Genomic DNA, 16,757 nt, shown 5'->3' with positions numbered 1-16,757 from the left:
GAGGGGCGGCGCTCGCGCCCAGGCCCGCTCGGCAGTGGCTGAGGGCGGGCGGAAGGGGCGGGGCCGGCGCGCGGCGCAGGTGGGAGCCGGGGCGCGGGATGAGGGATGAGGGAAAAGGGATAAAGGATAAACGATAAAGGATAAACGATAAACGGCGCGGGAGTGCGGCTGGCCCTGACCCGGGGGGTGGCTCCGGGAGGCGGCGGCCCGAGCCAAGGCTCCGCTCGCCGTACGGGAGGACGGGGCAGTGAGGCGTGGTGGCGTCCTGCTTCGTCTGCCCGGCCCTGGCAGCCTTTGTTCCTTCCTCTTATCCATCCTGCTCYGTCCTGCATCCACCGAACAACTGCMTCCCCGYCTGCTCCCGGCAGCCTCCCGCCGTCCCTCCCCGTTCTGCCCTGCRCTCCCCGAGCATACGCTTCTCTGCTTCTCCCGGCAGTTTCCTTCCCTTCCTCCATCCCACCCCGCTCCATSCTGCATCTGCCGAGCAGGGGYTTCCCTGCTGCCCGTCGYAGCCTTCATCCATCCATCCCTCAGTCCCACCCCGTCCTGCAGCCCCGCCGAGTAGGTGCTTCCCTGCCTGGAAAGCGCCGTGCCCGCGGCTGGCGTGTGGGTGAGGAATGCTGAGAAWATCCTACTGTATATGTTCACTATATCTATTTGTATATGTGTTCAGTGTAATATTCACACTATATGCGTGTAAATATTCCCACACTGGAGTAGGTTGCCCATCCCTAGAGGTGATWAGAGGCGTCGAGATCTGGCCCTGGGTGATGTGGAAGTGTTCTATATGCAGATTTTTTTAATATATACTTCCTTCTCCATTTATAGGAGATGGGAGAGTCTTTTTTTTGTGGTGGAATCAGCTGATAGTGAGGMTTTCCTGAATTTATTCCTTTTCACCTTCCATTGGATTTGGCTTCCAWCTATGTAATAAATAGTCCAGAATTCAATATCAGAAAGAAAATGTCAAGTTTCTTGAGTTTGGTATTGTTGACATATAATCTGATGAAGATTGTTAAAAAAATGTGCCAATAAATAGAATTCTATGTTTATTTCACTGATAATCTATTTAAAATGCATCCCTTTTCTCTGAACCAAACTATGTTTTTGCTTCCTCCTGACAAATCCTCTTGGTCTTAGGGTGGCTGCTTTTCTAAGGGGCACAATATAATGTGTTCAGACTCTTCTGTAAAAGTAGTCTTTGAAGRGATAAAAGGCAGTGGATGCTTGGTGAGTGACAGGTCTATGTTAGAGCATTCTTCTTGCAGGAAATCTATGACTTGGGCACAATTCACTTGGATTCATACAGAAGCCTCATGAGCTGTGGCCTCGGGACTTGGTTGTGAATTTGTCTGTTCCTTTTGCAGAAGGGAAAAAGCAGTTGTCATCTAGTGGGTCTTACTTATATAAGCAAATAAAATTAACAAGTACTTAAACTGTTACATTTACAGCTCTGTTAATGAAGAATTTCTGCAGTAAATTTGTTTTAAGTTGAGAAGGTTTATGTATAAAATATATTACAAAATGWATTTATTTAATTTTCTTTTTAGTGACACTCGCTGGGTTAAATAMGATCTCTTAAGGATAATATTCTTAATCTCCAAAGATGACAGCTGTTGCAGGTAATCCACTATTAGTATTCTGTATGTTCMTTTTGCTGTCTTTTAGCTAACAGGTACAATCGCCTGATGTTACTGATTGTTGTTTATAGGTATTTAATGTATGCAGAAAATAGTTTGTGAGGTCTGTGCTATTATACTTATGATTTGAAGAAGAAAATTCTTTTACTGGATAACTTTTTATTAGGGGAAACAAAACCAAAATTGCCCATCCCTGGAAGTGTTTGAGGCCAKGTTGGATGGGGCTGTGAGCAGCCTGTTGTAGTGGAAGCTGTCCTGCCTGTGGCAGGAGGTTTGGAACTGCATGGGTTTTGAGGTCCYTTCCAACCCAAGCCATTGTYTGATGAAAATCAGTTTTGTCAAGGAAATTACGTAGTTTCAATATTTTGAGAATGTGCTTCATRTTTTAAGATATTCTTAACTCTTCTGCTAAGTAGCAGTGGGCATTTAGAAAGACAAATGTTACCATTTTGTGCCATTTGAAATGAGGATATTTTTTCCATATCAAACATTTTTGTTTCCATAACCATATTATCATACCTGCTTGGATCAAAATACCTTGGGTTTTTTGGGTGTGGGGAAGAAGTAATTTCTTCTTAGGCTTTGCTGACCTGTCTCTGAAATAGTGATACATGCCTGGCATGTAGGTGTATGTGTTCTTTTAAACTCTTGGGATTGGATTCTAGAACACAGTCTGCAATTCACAGTCTGCAATGCATATTAGGATGGAGAGAGCCAAATTGCTGCCAAGGATTCACTTGTGCAACCCAAGCTTTCGGGGAGTATTTGCTTCACTTTTTTTCACATGTGAAGAATGGCTTGTGTTTGTAACTGCAATTTCCCACTATATCCTAACTTTGTTGTTTAGCAGATTCTCTTGTTCTCTGTAGGAGGGAGATCTTGGTTCATGAATTGCAGCTTTTTGCTAATGGCCCTATTTTCAGCTCCAGAAGAATTTAGCTTACCGAGGTTAAGATTGCTTCTCACATGTAATAAATGCTTTCTATCAACTTCTCGTGCTTACATTGGGGTTGGCTGGGGTACAATTAATACAATTAATACCGGCATCAGCACATGACTGTAGTCTCTRTTGTGCTTTCTCCTTGCTTTTCCCTGCAGTGCTAGAGGAAGCACTGGAGTCTGTTGAGAATGAGCTTCAAGCAGTGGAGATACAGATACAGGAGCTTGTGGATAAGCAGCAGGAACTCCTTCAAAAGAAGATGAGAATAAAGAACCTGATAAAACAGTCCTCAGGAGACTTGGAGGCAGGTGCAAGTAAAGATGGTGAAACCTCAGCTGAGGAATGGAACAAAAAAGGTTTGCAGACTCAAATTCTAATATTTTAACAGAAAGGTGGACTAATTTGGTAGGGGAAAATGCACTTATGCAGAGTTTTGTTTGGATAATGATATCGTCCTATTTAATTTTCATCAGCTGGCTGACATGCCAGGGTAATGGGGTAATGTTTGTACTTGTCTCACTGGACATTCCYAAACACTAATCTTGAGTTCTGGGCAGAATTATCTGTACTACCAGAATGGACTATTGTAGCTGTTTTAATTCTTTGCTTGTTGCAAATTCTCGATTTGATTTGCTCTTAAAATCCCGGAGTAAGGTTTTGTTGCAATACTTGTATCCTAAATACTTAAACTATATTGCAATATGTATCATTGTTGTGTTCTAAAATTAATTCCTCTGAATGTTCTCGGGATTTGATAATGATAATTTTGCACTTAGAGTTGTTTCTTCCTGGTGTTTCCTTTTGCTTGAATGGGTAGGACATTGGCGGTATTTGTGATTGGTTATGTAGCTTCACTGTCTTACCAAATTAATGCAAATTAGATGGATGCTGACTGCCAAAAATAACGTAGAATACATTATTATGGTAGAATTGGTGCAAAAGACAAGTGCTTCGTGGTGGTGTGAGGGTTGCTATCTTTCAAGGTTACCATTAACTGAAGTCCTGGATAGTTGGTTCTTGGTTATGTTATGCCTTGCCAAATTTGACTTAGATATTTTAATTATTTTTTTCCTTCTTTTGAATTTAATTTCCAATTTGGAGATGCCTATAACTATTGTATGTAAACCGTTTTTGGGCTTTTTAAAAAATGAAATTAATGTTGTAGTTGAATCCATATTTATCTGTGTTTGAAGAGAATTATACACATATAAGAATACTGATACTTTATCATTGCAAATTATGCTACTGAGCAAATAATTTGGTTTGTTTTGTGCCTAATTCGTTCCTCCTGTGCTTTGGAAATTAACATCTTTATGATCAGATGCTGTGTATGTGTTGAACAAGAGCAGGATCTAAATTTGTTCCTAGTATAAAACTCACGGAAGTCAGTGGGAGGCTTTTCTTGGATTCAGAGAGCCCTGGATTTTGACCGTGCTCTTAGTAAATTTCTTAGCAATGTCACTTCAAGTCCTAAAGTTAATTCTTGCATTGCATGTGATGTAACCTGGCTCTCACATTTTTTCTGCATTTTAATTTTAATRGTACCAAAAAGATGCATCAGGAAGTATATTAATCAGCAATGTAAGTTTTTGCAGTATTATCTCTTTAAAAAATGCTGTCTTTAGCTCTTTACTGGAAAAAAGAAAAACCTATTTATAAGCATGTTAGGGTGTTGATTTTTGGGAAGATTAAACAACTTTCCTCCCTCCTTTTTTTTTTTTWWAAAAAAAAGCTTATTATTGATAGATTATATGGAAAAACTGTATCTCTACTTCATTATACTATTTGTAACTGCTGCATTTGTGTGGGGGAAGCATTTTAGTAACTATTGTAGGGATCAGTGCCTGGTTTTACTTATTTTCAGGGTGGGCTTCTAATTCCTGTTTAATTTTGGACTAATGAGGTACCATTATCATTAGCCCTCTGAAGTTCAGCTGTTTTGAATTTTTCACATGGGTTTACATCCATGTGCAATGAGAACTTTGGTCTGGGCGTGAACTGTGTTTACAATTTACTGAGTTTTCGAATGTCCACCCTAGAAAATGGCTTATGGAGACTCAGGTTGTGTGGAGCTTTTTTTGTGCCATTATTGAATCTTTAAACACTTTCCCAGATCTAAAATTGTGTTGCTGGCAGATTTAGTTATTGAATATGTAAATTACTCCTCCTTCTTATATTTTAATTTGCTTATGAAATGTGTTTGTTGAGTTGTTTTTTCCCTTAACAGATTTTCCATGGTATGAGAAGATAAAGACTGCACTGCAGAGCAAATTTAAACTCCAGAAGTTTAGATCACTGCAACTTGAAACAGTAAATGCTGCAATGGCAGGAAAGGATATATTTCTTGTCATGCCTACAGGTGGTGGAAAGAGCCTTTGCTATCAGTTACCAGCTGTCTGTTCTGATGGTATGTAAGGGGGGGAAATAAAGGACATAATATAAAGAGTTAGATTTTTTTTCTCCCCTTTATAGTTATTTGAAGAATGGACATTATTTGGTGTGGTTTTTGTTTGGATAATTTGGTTTTGTTTGTTTCTTTTTTAAATAACTCATCCAATTTCATTGGAAGTTTACTTGTTTACAAATGTCAAATTTACCTCTACATGCCACTGCTTAGTTCTGTGGTAAATCAGCACCTCATGACATAGATATCCAACTTACTTTGTTTYGTATATTAATTTTTGTACTCTCTGTTAGGCTCAGTTGTTTGTGGTCTGGATCCTTAGAGGAGGTGCATGTCATGGACATTTAATAAGAATTGTCCCTATGTGATCTGGCACTCACTTGTCAGCTGCCACGGAGGGGAATCTGCTGCTGTTACGAACCTTAAGCTTACATTTGTCAGTTTCTTCAGAGCAGGGCTGATGCATCAGTAAAAAGAATTAGACGAGATATTTGTGACATCTGAACTGCTCAGTTTGCACAATGATTGATAATTACAGGTTTTACACTGGTGATATGTCCTTTGATATCTCTCATGGAAGATCAGCTCATGGTTTTGGAACAGCTTGGCATTTCTGCAGCTTTATTAAATGCCTCAAGCAGSAAGGTATGTTTATGTTATGTGTTTTGTGGTGCAGCTGCTTGTGTCTCCTATCTGTGTAGTTACTTGTGACTGTTGAATGAATGACACAGATTTATCAGCTATTGCTGTTTTATCAACAGTATCTGGTCAAGAGGKTACTGTGATATGGGTAAGGGGGTTACATATCTTGTGTTTATATTTTAGTGACACCAACACCTTCAGTGGAATAAAGTAGATTTCTTGGGGCTGTTTAGAAGATGTGAAGTACCTTTGGCTGGTGTGTGTTGTAAATTCTTACTCAGTTTCTAGACTTGGAGAGGTGATTTTGGTCCACTACTAGCAAGTTTAGCAGTGTAGGSTTTTACATATAATTATTTATCTTACAGTAGGGTGGTGAGCTGTTTGATCCAGAGGCCCAAGAAGCAACTTATTTCCCTGTGTTTTACTAGACAATTTTTTTGCAGTTATTTTCCTGGCTAGCAGGAGGCCATGATCATTACTTGCATGTGACAGTGGATTTGATAAGTCAGTGGCATGATGCAATCTGCAAAATTTGAWAACTGCTTTGATGCAGAACGCTCTGAAAACTCAGTAATAAAAACCACTGTTGTGTGCAAGGAATTATTTTACACTTGCAGTATCCCAGGCATTTTTGGTACATCATAATTTATCAAGAAAATACTGATACCACACGATGAAGCAAAGACATATATTCAACACTTTGCTTCTTCAAAGTTCCATCACATATTTTCCAGATGTTAAAATGACCRTTTTATATATAAAGATCTACAAAGGCTATCGTGGTTAATACTGTGAAACAGTTTATCAGTCTCTGTTAATTACACCTTATGAATTGSTAATCACTTCTTAAGAGGCTTAGCACTAGGCAACTTCAGTGTGTTGTCCCACTTTGTTACCTGCTGCTGTCTGRCTTTGTTTTGAACAGGAACATGTTAAGTGGGTCCACACAGAAATGTTGAACAGGAATTCACAGCTGAAGCTCATTTATGTGACCCCAGAGAAGATTGCAAAGAGCAAAATGTTCATGTCCAAACTGGAGAAGGCTTATCAATCTGGGTGCCTGGCTCGYATTGCTGTGGATGAGGTGCACTGCTGCAGTCAGTGGGGCCACGACTTCAGGCCTGGTATGCTCCTCAGAATCCCCTTTGCAGGGTTGTTCAGGCATCAGTGAATAATGAGTTGGGTCTGAAATAAGGCCAGCTGCTTCCTTCATGTCTTAATTAAATTCTTAATGTGTGACAAGTACCTGTGTTAGCTCAAGTACTTTAATTCACAAATTGTTCAGGAGCTACGTTCATGCAAATGATGATTTCAACATAGATTTTGCTGTCAGTATTCTGAAAAATGCCTTATTCTGTTTACTTTAATTGGAGCTTCATAAAATKGAAGGTTTTGCTGGCGCATTTGGACAACAGTTACCTGTAATCTACTGCTACATAAGTGTTCTGTAAATTACTCCCTGGCACTTCTGGTGAAAGAGGTAGACCATTTTTTAAATTCATGAGATATATTCTAATAATCTCTAAAGCAAGTGGAAACAAATGCCCTTTGCTTACAGGGAAAGAAAGTGTGATTCAGCCATTTTCCAATCTTGAATGTTGTAGAATATTGTTGATTACTGTTTCCTTGTCTTTGAAAGAAAACCTGATCTGTAAGGCAGTATTAATTATTAAGTCAGCCTTAGCAGTTCTGCTRAAAAGAGGTGCCTTAGCCAAGAGCCAGGCCAGTTCAACAGGCATGAGGAATTTGGATACGTACCTCTGCATTTCTGTTCTAATGTAGCAGTTGATTGTCAGYGCTCGGCCTTTAAAATTTTTCATTATTGCAGTCTGGTCTATRTATCCATATTCCACATTGAGTGTTTATTAGCAAAGCTCTGTTTACTCAAAAGCTRTTTGTTAAAACAGACCTGCAAAATAACCTGAATGCTGGTTAACACAATGTCACACATTTTTCTAATTTTCTAAAAATTTCTATTTTCATATATTCTTGCCTTCTGAATTGTGCCTGATAATTGCAGCCTTCCAGTACCTGGCGGGAGCCTGAAAGGAAACTGGGGAGGGACATTTTACAAGACTCTGGAATGACAGGCCAGGGGAATGGCTTCACACTTGAGAGTAGGTTTAGATTGGATATTAGGAATAAATTCTTTACTGTGAGGATGGCRAGGCACTGGAACAGTTGCTYAGAGAAGTCATGGATGCCCTATCCCTGGAGGTGTTCAAGGCAAGATTGGATGGGGCTCTGAGCAACCTGGGACAGTGGGAGGTGTCCCTGCCCATGGCAAGGGGTTGGAATGAGTTGGTCTTTAAGSTCTCTTCYAACCCAAGTGATTCTGTGATTTGCTTCTTTAAATTCAATTAGAAGACATCTCTTCTGATAAGTGCAACCTGCTTTGTTACTTCATTTGGATGTATAAATTAGTTCAGTAGTAGATTATAAGTAATAACATTTATTGTAGTATTACCCCATCAAATACTGTCTACATGAATGCCTTTTTAAAGTTTGCATTTGTGATATGAGAAATCTTTCTTTCTTTCCCCTTTTTATTTTCTTAGACTACAAGTCTCTTGGTATCTTGAAAAGACAGTTTCCCAATACTCCCTTGATTGGATTGACAGCAACAGCAACCAATCATGTTTTAAAGGATGCCCAGAACATTTTGCATGTTCAGAAGTGCATTACCTTTACTGCTTCCTTCAACCGGCCCAACCTTTACTATGAGGTAGGTCTTATTACCTTTTGTTGGGCTCTAATGCTGTTATGCTGTGTCCTTCAAGGAGACAGGCAGACAGCAAGCTCAGACTGCTTCAGCCTGCTGGAAAATATATCCTATGATGGCAAAAAGGTTGTGAATTATTTCACTTGGGTCACAGGTTCTTTTATTGTTCTTTGTGGGGAAAGCTTGTGGGTTTGTTTTGGGGTTTATTTTTCTATAGACTTTTGAGTTATAATCTGACTGTTCATAAAGAGAATACGGTATGTTTTTTTTTTTTTTTAAGGACAGATTATTTGTGTTTATACTGGAAAAACTAGAATAATAATGTAAAAGGTAGAATAGTAAGACTTTGACAGATCATTTGCCCACTTGAACTCTGACATGTACATAATTTTTTTTTTGAGGTTCGGCATAAGCCTTCAAATAATGAAGATTTCATTGAGGACATAGTTAAGACCATTAATGGAAGATACAAAGGACTCTCAGGTAAACAGTGTAAAAAGGCAGAGGTTACTTTTCATAACCTTCAGCATTACAAGGCTGTTGGGATGTTTTCAAGTGATCTTGAAGRATGTAGAGAAATTCTGCCTTCACCATACATTAAACATCCAGCATTACAATAAAAGAAATTTACTAAGATTCTTACCTTGATTAATTTCTCTCTTCCTTGGTATTTAAATGTMATTACTACTTATTTGTATCTTCTGAAGTATTGAACTGGAATGTTGATGTCTATAGAACAATGTTTACATCAATAATGATATGAAGTTTAAAGATTGTAAAAGCAAGGCTCAGAAAAGGTTGTCTGTSTTCTTAAATCACACATTAAGGGTGTGAATTGCAGATAAAAGCAGAACTGTAAAAGTTGGACTTGTGTAATCAACGAATTGTGGTAATGTAATCAATGAATGTAGTGGAAATAAAGGGGAGAGACATCTTGCCAAGGCAGCAGAACCCAGGYTTCCGGAGCAGCAGTCTGTCCCTGTCTCTGCTTGGAGATCTATGGCTGTGAGGAGCAGCTCCCWGAATACAAACTGTGCTAAGATGATCACAAATCACATGGCTTTGTGTGTAATCCCTGATTTAGCCCAGCCTAGCTAATGACAAAAAGYAGATTTAACTGAAACCTCAGGTAAAATGTCCTTATGACCATAGATGTTGGAGGGAATAGCACCCATTAAACTAAGCTTTAATAAGCATTGTCCTCCTTGARCATTAATACAATACTTTCATGATTATATGGACTGGCACCTGTATTTCCCTTTTGGCCTTCAGATCCAAGCTGATAATTGAAGTTTCCTTCATGAACATCAATACTATGGACTAAATAGGCACAAAGACTGTGTAATGATTTTTAATTATTTATTTTATGTGTTAATAAAACTTTCACAATTTTTTTAAGTATTATTTTTAAGTATTTGGTCTTTTTAAGGCATTACAATGAGGCCTCTTTTAYTTTTATGCAGGAATTGTTTACTGTTTTTCTCAGAAGGATTCCGAGCAAGTTACTGTGAGTTTGCAGAAACTGGGAATCAAGGCAGGGACTTACCATGCAAACATGGATGCTAAACATAAAACCAAAGTTCATAAAGGATGGGCAACAAATCAAATCCAGGTTAAGTAAATACTTTTCATGGACTTACATCTCAAAATTGTGGTTTGGTACCTGGATGATTTCTTAATATTTTTCTTTTTTCCAGGTTGTAGTGGCAACTGTTGCTTTTGGCATGGGAATTGATAAACCTGATGTGAGGTTTGTAATTCATCACTCTATGAGCAAGTCCATGGAAAACTACTACCAAGAGAGTGGACGTGCAGGTATTGTAGRAAGTGGCTTTTGCAAAGTTGCCATTTACATCCATGAAACCAATAAACTAATAAAACTGCTTGAGTTTTCCAGGCATTTGTGCAAAATTTCTTGCCTTTGAGACAGGTTTCAAAGGGTATAAACAACCTGCCTCTGTAAAGAGGCTTTACATATAAACTGCATTCGTGACCAGGCCTCTACTGCAGTGCAACAAAGAATAACTGGGTACCTAGACCTCCACTCAGCATTTTTTTAATTACTTGATWTCTATGACATCTGTGGCTTATCAGAACAACATGACATGGATTTGATACACGATTTGTAATTTTTGTGTTTTGTATATCAACTGGGATGTATGATTGTCTCTAGATAATGTTTAATCACTGTGTGAATTTCAAAAATACAAATAGGATGGGAAGTCTGGAGCAGGGAATTTWAAGAATAGATCAGTGATAGCAGCACTGAATACCTGTTACGGCCAATTTCTGCCCGCCCCCCCAAATGTTTTGTGGTGTTTTGTTTTTTTCCTCTTATGCATCCCGTTAATTTTTCAAAGGCTTATTTGAATCTATGTGGAGTAAAGCTTTTCAAGGAACTTGAGGGGCAATTGGTTGAAATTTTAATTTTCTGTTCATTTTAATGAATTGCAGGTAGAGATGACCAAAAAGCTGACTGCATTTTGTATTATGGGTTTGGAGATATATTCAGAATCAGCTCAATGGTAGTGATGGAAAATGTTGGCCAAGAGAAGTTGTATGATATGGTATCATATTGCCAAAATATGAACAAGTAAGTTACTGTGGTGACTTGGTTGTTTAGTTTATAAACAGGCTAATTTTGCTGGGGTATTTGGAGTGCATTTGAAAAAGAAAACAAAACAAAAGAAAACAAAACAAAACCAAAACTCATCACCTAACAAAACCACCCACAGAAACAGGAACAAGCTTGCCAGTATACAATTCTGGAAGTGGTTATGTTGAGGTGARGTATCTGTCAGCAAACACTGTTTAAATTTCAAAATCCCAGTCAGAGGTCAAACTGTAATGCTTTGGTTTTGATTCTAAGCTTCAGTGTTCAATGGCCACCTGTTTAATTCTTCACCTGCTCCACTGAGCTATGTGGAMTACTTCATGGAAAACACTTGTGTGTGTGTTGTGGACAACTGGTGCACCCAGGAAAGCCTTTGTTGGCCTCAGGGTAACAATGAGTTCATATTCTAACAATTTTTCATTCTCTTGAAATTGCAGATTATACTTTTCTGCTTCAACCAAACTGTTCATACAGCAGTGTTTAATTATTATTCCTCTTGGCATAGCTGATAGGGAATACTGGTATTGCACTACTTGTTTTCTGATTTTTCCTGTAATAATTCTTCATGCTTGTTTTGAGATCTGAGCTGTCCCAGGGACTTTTTTTTGCCATTTTCATGCTGTACAACACAAGTGTTAGCTATTCAGTTGGATTCTATAGCCCTTCTCTGCTCTCTGCTCTTCAGGTGTCGCCGGGTGCTCATAGCCCATCACTTTGATGAAGTCTGGGATTCAGCAAACTGCAACAAAATGTGTGATAACTGCTGTAGAGAGAATGGTAGGTAAAGGACAAAGACCATGGAAAAAAGTTGGTCTAAAGAAATACCTGGTATAGAAAAGCTATAAGCAAATTCTGTGACCTGTGCTTGTATTACTGCCTGCTTTCAAGGTACAGATTTTGTTATGAATATCAGTTTTTGGTGGCCTATTGTTGCCAAGATCAGGGTGTGTAGCAGGATTTTTCCTAGTGTGGCTTTTTGCCTGAAGTTGGACACTTTGGTATTTTTTAGGCTCAGCTGTTCACCTGTTCCCGAAAGGGAACCTCAGGCAAGGGGGAGATTGGCTTACCTGTTTTAAAAGGGTTCTGGTATGTGTCAGGTTTTGTTTCAGGATTTGTTTGGGTGTGAAAGCTTTGTTGAGAAGGAGGCCCTGCATACCAGGTTGTTCACACTTAGGCTCTGAGAAGGTACAGCTTGCACATCCTCTCACAATTTGCATGGGAAAATCCCCGAGGATTTCAGTGCTGTGTGCTCACAAGATGTCCCTAGGTCAGGACTGTGCATAACAACTGAGGACTCCAAGGTTTTGGTGTGATTTTTGGTACCCATCAGGAAGCTGAAAGACTCAGAAGTTATGAACAAAGCATCTGTTGCTGCACTTAAAGAGTGAGTGCTGTGACTTAAATGTAGGAAACCCCATAGAAAGCAAGAAAGATCTGAAAGAACTGAGAGAAGGTTGGTCTTGGGCATCTCTAACTGGACATAAAATCACCTTAAATCTTATTGAGCACCATCTGGGTGAATTCTTGGAATATRTGGAAAATACCATCTTCTTCTACCACATATCTGTTGCAAAAAGCATTTGGATAATATAGAAACCAACTTGAAAAAACTTAGGAACAAGTCTGCATTAAAAGCTCTTCTCTAAAYTAGACTTTACTTCCCTCTATTTTTTAGGGGTGTAAAGCAGACAAACCAAAATTTGACTTTTTTTTTTTTCATTATACAGTTAATTATGTAATAAAAGTCTTGCAAAATCTTGTAAGTAACAATGTTTTATCATGTCCTAATTAGAAATGGGTCTTAGCTGAAATTTATGCTGGGATCAGAGGTTGGGAAGAGTATGGAGCTGGCTTGCCCCAAAGGCTTGCAGGAGCCGTGTGATGAAATAAAGTTGAAATATATCCTRTTTACTGCTGCTTCTCCTCCAGGGCCTTTGGATGCTTAAGCAAGCTCTAAGGAAACTTAGAAGTAGTACTTGGTTYTCAGTACTTAATTATTAGTGTTAAAGGAGGCAATTGGGGTAACTCTGTGCCATGTTCTGATTGTRGAGTAGAAGGATTATTATTATGTACTCCATGGATGTTTTGGTGCTTGTAATGATTATTGATGATGGAGCTTATTGCTATAATGTAATTACTGCTTTTTGTGTCTGTCTCATTTTGTCCATAACTTTCTTGAGAGAAGAAATACAGTCTTCACCTCCTCTGTCCTCTCTAATCCTTTTGTAATAAGCACAGTGGGTGAGGAAAAGGAATCCAGCTGTAGAGTAACATAGTAGCTACCTTGCAAATATTATGCTTTGAAATCGTTTGTGGTTTGTAACATCAAATACAAGTAGTAAATACAGTAAATACATGTTTGTCAGGTGGGAGTTTTAATAATGGAGAAAAATATATGTCAGTATAAATACATCCTGATTTGACATAAGGAATATTATGGCTTTATTTGTTAAGTTTAAAAACAAAACAAAACCACTGCTATTATGCAGCACAAAGATATGTATTTATAGCTATATGTAACTATAYATATAACTACAAAGAATGTTGTGTTTAAATGTTCCTTCACTTTTACTTGCAGCATGTGAGAAAATGGATGTAACAGGATACTGCAGAGATCTAATCAAGATCCTTGAGCAAGCTGAGAGCATGAGTGAGAAACTCACCCCACTGAAATTAATTGATGCCTGGTCTGGGAAAGGTGTGTCCAAATTCAGGGTTCCTGCAGTTACTCCACCCAAGCACCCTCGAGAGGAACTGGAGAGAATTATTGCCCATTTACTTCTGCAGCAGTATCTGAAGTATGTAAGATAACTGTATGTAAGATTACTTCTGCAGCAGTATCTGAAGTATGTAAGATAACTGTTTTGTTTTGTTTGGTTTTTTAACATCTAGTAGTCATTTTTCTTCACTCTCTTGTTACTTCTGTATAACATTAATGGATGCATTCTTTAGTCTTGTTTTTACTTCAGATGTATTTAGTATATTTTTAAAACACTGCAAATATTGCTATATATCCATTTCAAAAGTTGGAGGAACATTTGAATGCTGCATCTTGTGCAATTAAAAAAAGCTGGGGTCTTCTGTATTCAGGTAGAATGTTTAAATCTGCAGCAAAATTAATTTTGGAGAAGTCTGCAGTTTATACAGATCTCATTCACATTCCATGGATGAAGAAAGCAAATGGGAATTGCCCACACGATGTCTAAGTCAGGAAAGACTGGCTAGTGTGGAAAGTGGTACTCTGAAATTTTAAGAAAGCATAGTGAAAGTAACAATGGTGCTGCCTTCATAAGTTGTCTGTGTGCTGTGYGTTTTGTCTTCTCATATTTTGTAAGTCCAAGAATATCTACAAATCAAATATTGAATCCCCTTTATCTTTTCTTTCCATCTCCTTGTGCAACTTTTTTATATTATTAAGAGGGTGAGCAGATGACTTTTTACATCTTTTTCCTCATTTTCCTCCATGCGGTTCAAGAGATTAACAAGTGTGTCTGAGTGTTTGTGTAAAGGTCCACAGATTGAATTATGCTAAGTGTTGACCAGAGTAGCTCTAAGTCAACTGTCTACTTGAATAGATAAAACAGAATGAAGTTGGTATTTGGAACATCCATCAGAAGGGTTATGTGTCCCTTTCATCATGGAAAGAGTTGTCAAKATTGAAGCAGGCTGCCCAGGGAAGTGGTTGAGTCACCATCCCTGGGAGCATGTTCACAAAACATRCATATGGCATTTGAGGACATGATTTAGTGGCAGTGCTGAGTTGATGGTTGGACTCGATGATTTTGGAAATCTTTTCTAAACTTAATAATTCTATGATTTTTCTCGTTGCATAGTCTGGCCTGTGTCTCCAATCTTCCTTTGTAACACTGATTTAATTCATGCAGGGAGGATTTCAGCTTCACAGCATTTGCTACGATATCCTACCTGAAAGTGGGACCGAAAGCCYGGCTGCTGAAAAATGAGGGGCATGTCATCACCATAGAAGGAATAACAAATAGGAAAAATGTTTCCAAGGTATTTAGATCTCTACTAATTTGGTATATACTTATCATCTCCATTATAACTTAGTTTAATGATTTGGTGTCTGCTGAAAATATTTTTTGTAGTAATGTTATCAATCTCATAAATATTCTCTTTCTGTAGGAACATGGAAAAAGAAGGAAAACAGTTATTTTAATTGAACTCTTTGTATCTTGCAGGTCAAATCATCTCAATCTTCAAATTCAAAAGGAAGTGGGGAAAATGCCCAGACTGTATCAAASACTGTCCAAAATTCAGTGGTGAAGAAATCACAGGAACATAAACGGCCCAGCTGTAGTCCTAACTTAAAAGCAAAGAAGCCTAAGCTTCAGGCAGCTGGAAATGATCAACCAGTAGTTATTGACTGAGTGTCACAAACTACATTTAGGATCCAATCATGGTTGCTGCTCCATGGACAATGCAGTGTGTAAGTTCAGTTTGTGCTTTAATAATGGCATTTTTTTTATTTAATAAACACTGGAGAGGGAACAAGTATCTTTAAAAACCGGCAAATCTAGAAGGCGGCTAGTAGTGAAGGGAAAAGTGCTTTGTATCAAAATAATAGGATACAGCAATGAGTACAAAACCTATATAATGCCCATGTTGCCTTTTTAATTCTTTTGGAAGTGTAGTGTATACTATTGCAGGATCACACAGTCTGGAAAGGACAGCCAGAGATTCAGGTTTCCAGACTTCCTTCCTATGGGAGTCTTCACCCACTGCTCCTGAGAGTCATTTTGAGGTTTCTCCACTTCGCAGCACAGGACTTAGGTGGTCCTGAGCTCTGCAGCATCTCTGAACATGCTGTCACCTCCTCTTCCTTCTGCCTGCTGTGCAGGTGACTCTCCTCCTTCACCAGTGACTCCACTGCAGTCAGGGYATAGCTTCCCTAGGGTGACTGTTGTCACCAGCCCCAGGGAGTGACATCAGAGACTGGCATGCTGCAGCATCCTTCCTCTGGAGCCCTGTCTGGGTCAAAGCTGTTGCTGTGCCAGGGCTGGTTGTTCCAGCACATGTGAGCATTGCCATCTCTGCAGTTCTGAGCAGGGAGATGAGTCCCTAACACCCACTGTAACATATTTGAGTGAAATACTGTATGTATTTATGTGAAATATTATGTGTATTTATCCCTTTGAAATCTGTCTGTTGTCTTTAGAACAGGATGGMTCTAGCTTGTTATTCAAATAGAAATGTATGACTTCTGTACATTTCAGAAGTACCTACTTACAAGTTTACAAACAAGACAACCTGCCAGCCTGAGGAAGACTCAWACAGCCACTGCTGCCTGCAAGCATTCTCAGGCACACACTGCTGAGTGCTAGATTCAATTTTATTTACTTTTAACATGTTGGCAGCCAAAGATCAAAAAGGCAAGTTCAGTTTCACTAATAAACCCAAGTTCTGGGTGGTTGCTTTTTGGTTCTCTTCCTCCCCCAACACTTCCATGTGTAACAAAAATATAAAACAAGTATCACTAAGAACATGCTCTTCATCTTTATTCTTTTGGTACAATTGTGACATTGACTAAACCCTATTGTCCTTCACCAATCCTTTAGCTGAAGCCTTTGCAAAAAGTTGAATTAATATAGTTTTAAAAAGTCATTCTCTTAAAAAAAAAATTAGTGATTTGTCTGGGAGAAGCCTCAATATGGMTGRCCACCTTTGCAATAAATTGTTCCCWGTTTGACCCTAAATCAATAGCAACTCCCAAGCAGCAGCTGTAGAACAGAATCAAAAGCCGGGATGATAAAACTGCTGTCCAGGGAGAGCAGGAA

At 38.7% G+C, this 16,757-nt stretch overlaps 1 protein-coding gene across 2 annotated transcripts; it reads left to right on the top strand.

The window, feature by feature from the left end:
• Positions 1 to 45: 45 nt before the first annotated feature.
• On the top strand, positions 46 to 15,350 carry RECQL (RecQ like helicase). Of its 2 annotated transcripts, none has more exons than XM_057369508.1 (15): positions 46 to 79; positions 1,551 to 1,622; positions 2,739 to 2,936; positions 4,808 to 4,987; positions 5,523 to 5,629; positions 6,552 to 6,750; positions 8,185 to 8,351; positions 8,750 to 8,831; positions 9,812 to 9,960; positions 10,046 to 10,163; positions 10,803 to 10,941; positions 11,648 to 11,739; positions 13,541 to 13,760; positions 14,847 to 14,976; positions 15,162 to 15,350. In XM_057369508.1, exons 2-15 carry the CDS (start codon positions 1,607 to 1,609, stop codon positions 15,348 to 15,350), a joined length of 1,986 nt encoding a protein of 661 aa, XP_057225491.1. In that variant the 5' UTR covers positions 46 to 79; positions 1,551 to 1,606. The 2 variants fall into 2 exon arrangements, with proteins under 2 accessions (XP_057225491.1, XP_057225492.1); XM_057369509.1 differs by lacking the exon at positions 46 to 79 and adding an exon at positions 128 to 610.
• Positions 15,351 to 16,757: the final 1,407 nt, after the last annotated feature.

The sequence above is a fragment of the Malurus melanocephalus genome, unplaced genomic scaffold (assembly GCF_030028575.1).
Source record: "Malurus melanocephalus ecotype Western Australia unplaced genomic scaffold, MMel_1.1 scaffold_112, whole genome shotgun sequence".
In the NCBI taxonomy this organism is placed as follows: domain Eukaryota; kingdom Metazoa; phylum Chordata; class Aves; order Passeriformes; family Maluridae; genus Malurus; species Malurus melanocephalus.
The sequence above is the reverse complement of the archived record's forward strand: the minus strand, read 5'-3'. Positions and strand labels throughout refer to the sequence as shown.